The sequence below is a fragment of the Berghia stephanieae genome, chromosome 15 (assembly GCF_034508935.2).
Source record: "Berghia stephanieae isolate SIO BIC M18660-M18661 chromosome 15, UCSD_Bste_1.3, whole genome shotgun sequence".
Taxonomy (NCBI): Eukaryota; Metazoa; Mollusca; class Gastropoda; order Nudibranchia; family Aeolidiidae; genus Berghia; species Berghia stephanieae.
In genome coordinates this window covers 18,526,129-18,531,128 of record NC_088374.1, presented here as the reverse complement: position 1 = coordinate 18,531,128, position 5,000 = coordinate 18,526,129, and the positions used below count along the sequence as shown (strand labels likewise).

At 31.6% G+C, this 5,000-nt stretch overlaps 1 protein-coding gene across 1 annotated transcript in view; it reads right to left on the bottom strand.

The window, feature by feature from the left end:
• Positions 1-5,000, bottom strand: part of LOC144960827 (uncharacterized) — a 15,314-nt gene that overhangs the window by 3,933 nt on the left and 6,381 nt on the right. Inside the window, exons 4-6 of the mRNA XM_078894190.1 lie at positions 4,935-5,000; positions 4,348-4,461; positions 2,100-2,162 (exon numbers count right to left, since the gene is read on the bottom strand). The exon at positions 4,935-5,000 is cut by the window's right edge and continues 93 nt beyond it. Of these exons, the coding sequence (XP_078750316.1) occupies positions 2,100-2,162; positions 4,348-4,461; positions 4,935-5,000 (243 nt within the window). The remainder of the gene's footprint in view (positions 1-2,099; positions 2,163-4,347; positions 4,462-4,934) is intronic.

Here is a 5,000-nt window from a genome sequence, read left to right as displayed (position 1 = left end):
ATCTCTCGCTATAGTTAACGTTAAAAAACAAGTCACTCGCTATAGTTAACGTTAAAAAACAAGTCACTCGCTATAGTTGACGTTAGAAAACAAGTCACTCGCTATAGTTAACGTTAAAAAACAAGTCACTCGCTATAGTTAAGGTTAAAAACAAGTCACTCGCTTTAGTTAAGGTTAAAAAAGAACAATTATTCGCTATATTTACCTTGAACAATCAACAAGTCACTCGCTATAGATAACTTCAAAAACAACAAGTCACTCGCTATATTTAACTGTAAAAGTCATCAAGTCACTCGCTACAGTTAACTTTCAAAAACAACAAGTCACTCGCTATAGTTAAATTTAAAAATCATTAAGTCACTCTTTCCTTACCGACATTAGGAAAATCGTCACATTCGTTACGATGCAAGCAGCAATTTTCTCAATCTGATTTCTTCAGTACATCACAAAATTTGAAGAATTGATTTTTGACTAACTATAAAAACGTGACACTGGGCTGTAGAGCTCATTTTACTGAACACATACTTTGTATAAAATGTACTTGTTGCTTGTCTGATTGAGTACAAAAAAATATATTTTTGTGTTGAGTGTGTGTCACGTTTTGGTGAAAAATCTGAATATGGCTGGTAAAGACAGCGTTAACTTTTAAAATCAACAAGTCACTCGTTATAGTTATATGTTAATATCAACAAGTAACTCGCTATAGTTAACGTTAAAAAAGAACAATCTCTCGCTATAGTTAACGTTAAAAAAGAACAATCTCTCGCTATAGTTAACGTTAAAAAAGAACAATCTCTCGCTATAGTTAACGTTAAAAAAGAACAATCTCTCGCTATAGTTAACGTTAAAAAACAAGTCACTCGCTATAGTTAACGTTAAAAAACAACAATCTCTCGCTATAGTTAAAGTTAAAAAAAGAACAATCTCTCGCTATAGTTAACGTTAAAAAACAAGTCACTCGCTATAGTTGACGTTAGAAAACAAGTCACTCGCTATAGTTAACGTTAAAAAACAAGTCACTCGCTATAGTTAAGGTTAAAAACAAGTCACTCGCTATAGTTAAGGTTAAAAACAAGTCACTCGCTATAGTTAAGGTTAAAAAAGAACAATTATTCGCTATATTTACCTTGAACAATCAACAAGTCACTCGCTACAGTTAACTTTCAAAAACAACAAGTCACTCGCTATAGTTAACTTTAAAAATCAATAAGTCACTCTTTCCTTACCGACATTAGGAAAATCGTCACATTCCTTATGATGCAAGCAGCAATTTTCTCAATCTGATTTCTTCAGTACATCACAAAATTTGAAGAATTTATTTTTGACTAACTATGAAAACGTGACACGGGGCTGTAGAGCTCATTTTACTGAACAAATACTTTATATAAAATGTACTTGTTGTTTGTCTGATTGAGTACAAAATTTTTTTTTGTGTGTTGAGTGTGTGTCACGTTTTGGTGAAAACTCTGAATATGGCTGGTAAGGACAGCGTTAACTTTTAAAATCAACATGTCACTCGTTATAGCTACATTTTAAAATCAACAAGTCACTTGTTATAGTTACATTCTAAAATTAACAAGTCACTCGTTATAGTTACATTTTAAAATCAACAAGTCACTTGTTATAGTTACATTTTAAAATCAACAAGTCACTCGTTATAGTTACATTCTAAAATCAACAAGTCACTCGTTATAGTTACATTTTAAAATCAACAAGTCATTCGTTATAGTTACATTTTAAAATCAACAAGTCACTCGTTATAGTTACATTTTAAAATCAACAAGTCACTCGTTATAGTTACATTCTAAAATCAACAAGTCACTTGTTATATTGAACGTAAAAATCAACAAGGCATTCAGACAATGAATAAACAAATTTATGAACATTTAGGAATACTCATTAATCAATTGTCCGGGGCTTAGATTTCATTTTCAATAAGCTTTAATGGCTTGAAAATGTGTATGTAGTTCTGAAATTGGAGGATAGATTCTGTTATTGAAAACTAATAAAGCAAAAATGAATATAACAGCTTAAAAAATAACATTTTACTTAATTAATTTATAGACAGTGAAAGTTCAATGTCGAATTTAATTACTCACCTTTATCGAAATGGTCTTGAAAATGTGACGTTTGATTCTGGGTGATTCTGAGGTCTTCCAATACTGGAGAAAAACTCAAAATTATTAAACTATTCAAGGCAATGACCAGTTAACTGTCGTGCTCTGGAGAAAGACGTATTTAGATATTTGTAGTTTGTTTTGTTTGTTTTTAAGCGTTTTACAGCGCTTGCAGAACATTTAGGTCATATCAGCGCCAGTAAAAAGGAAGAAAATTGTATTGTAAAAACATTCTAGATGTGAATTAAAGTGACTTGACGAAAAAGTAAGAAAAAGGGAACTGGTTCAAATAGGGAACAGATGGAAATTCCAAGAGTACCCTATCAGTGTACTTAGTTTGAGATTACCTAAAAGTCTCATCTAGACACCAGCACAAGATCCCACAAAGAGGAATAAACTCAAATGTTATCAAATCATATGTTAAAAAATAATGGTACAGAAATGAGAGATGATTTACAATGAAAAAATAATCATCTCCCAAAACTATAACTATACATATAACTGTTTCCTTCCCAGCCAAGGACTCCGGCCAGGGTCAGGACAAAACTTAGTAATCCCAATCCAAGACAAAGATAGAAAGCAATTGGAAAACAGATACAAGGAGATAGAAGATACTGCAAGTACCTCCCTGCCCGGTATGGGAGATTTAAATATTTTGCCAGAAAACTGGTCCTTCAAAAATCGATCGATTAAAATGATCCACACCTTAAGAAAATATCTTAAACCAATTACTTGCATGTCCCAGATTTCAGAGTTTTTGCCACGGTGATGGTCATTTAAAATGATCAATACTTGAATGATTAAAATGTCGCTGATTGAAGCTCGAAGGAAAAAACTAACGATAAATAATGAATTTTAAGCTTCAATTTATAAGACGAAGTCAGATATTTTGGACGTTTCGGGTTTCCCCTTTATCAATAAATCAGGATGAATGAAGCACTACAGACGAATGAGACATTGTGATTGTGATAGTGACGTTGTTAAGTTTATCATTAAGGATGGGTCTAATTAATGGGGAAATCCTTCAAAAAATGATTTTGAGATTTTGGTGGAAAACGATATTTTATTATCTTAAATATTATTGAAGTCCAAATTCTTAAATTAGACAATAAAGGCACAAAAAACACAGTCGAAAAGGGTACAGGTAGTAAGAAAAGTGTGAAAAACTATTTTGCTATATTCTCAATATGTCATTTTTCAAACGTGATGGGATACTGTGTCTCGGAATCCAATCAATGAAATTGTCTGCAAATATCTACAGTGATCACAGAGATAATGTATTATGTCACCATAGAGGGATATCTTTTGGATTAGGTATGTGCATTTTAAATTATGATCCAAAAATATAATTTTTTAACATCAATATTTTCATAACAGTTTGATTCGCAACTTTATAATGCTCTAATAAAAATCCCATAAGCTAAAGCTGTAAAATATTTCTATGGTGACACACTATGCTACAATGTTGATAAGAAGGAGGGAAATAGAGGTCATTCCTTCATTAATTGTAGTGGAACGTTTGTTACAAAATTGTTATATTTATTTTTTATGCCAGACCCCCGAATTAGGTCGCAAAAACGAATATTATCACAGATAATGTATTTTTTAAACCAGAAATTATTTTTTTTAAACCTATAATGACGATACAGAAAAGACTCAAACCGCCCTTAATCTTAACAACTCCATTATCACAATCACATTATCTCATTTGTCTGTAGTGTTTCATTCATCCTGTTTTGTTAATTAAAGGGAAACTCGAAACAACCACAGTATCTGTCTTCTTCGTCTAATAAATTGAAGCTTACAATCCAATATCTATCGTTGTTTTTTCAATATTTGAAGGACGAGTTTCATAGTCAAATGTTTAAATACGAGTATTACCGAGTCGCAAAGTGAGCTAGGGCGAGGCGACTTGCTCAAGGCCACACAAGGAGGGGCGGTTAGTCGAACTCGGACCCTTTTGGATACGAAGCAAAGACCGAACCGATGAGCCACCAGTGACGGATATTGTAAAACTGTCCGTACAAAGAAGTCGCTTAACAGGCGATGGTTAGGGTTATTGTTAGAAAATGAATTAATAATATGGTTCCCTATGCCCTGCTCTTGGAATTAATAGATGTGAAAATCATGAAGCGCATGCATTAAGCATGGTTAAAATCAGTGGAAATGCTCTATATATAAATGTTTGAAATCAATGTTAGTAATATTTTTTCATCTTGAACAATCTTACCTTTGGAATAATCTTCTTGTAACTCGACTAGTTGGGTTTTTAGTTGCTTCATTTGGACGTTTGCTTCCATGGTTGAAATATTTTGTTGTTTAATTGTCTCTTTCAGCTGTGAAACTAATGAAAAGTAAATAAATTAAGAATATGTAGTCTAAGATAGAAAACTGCTTATATATATATATATATATATATATATATATATATATATGTATATATATATATATGTGCATGTGTGTGTGTTTGTATGTGTGTGTGTGTACATACTTTTGATCAAACGCTTAGTTTTAAATCCAAAATATTAAATCTATATACTTCAAAATAGCAATAATAGTAATGATAAACATTTATACCGCCCTCTAAATGAGCGCACCATGAAAAGCTATGTGTATAAACTAATACATACAATAAGCTTTGGATGCTATTTAGGCAAAGGATTGTTCTTCCTGAACTATATTATTATATTTCAGTTTATATAGATATTGACAAGATATTGACCATTATTGACAACTTAATTGTGACGGGCAGGATACAATGTTTTAATATAATAAAAAAACACATTATGTTACTTTTTGTTTATCTTCTATACGTACCTTGATGTTTTGTGAGTTCAGTTTGATTTTTAAGTAGATTACTTAAATCTCGAATTGTTGATCTTT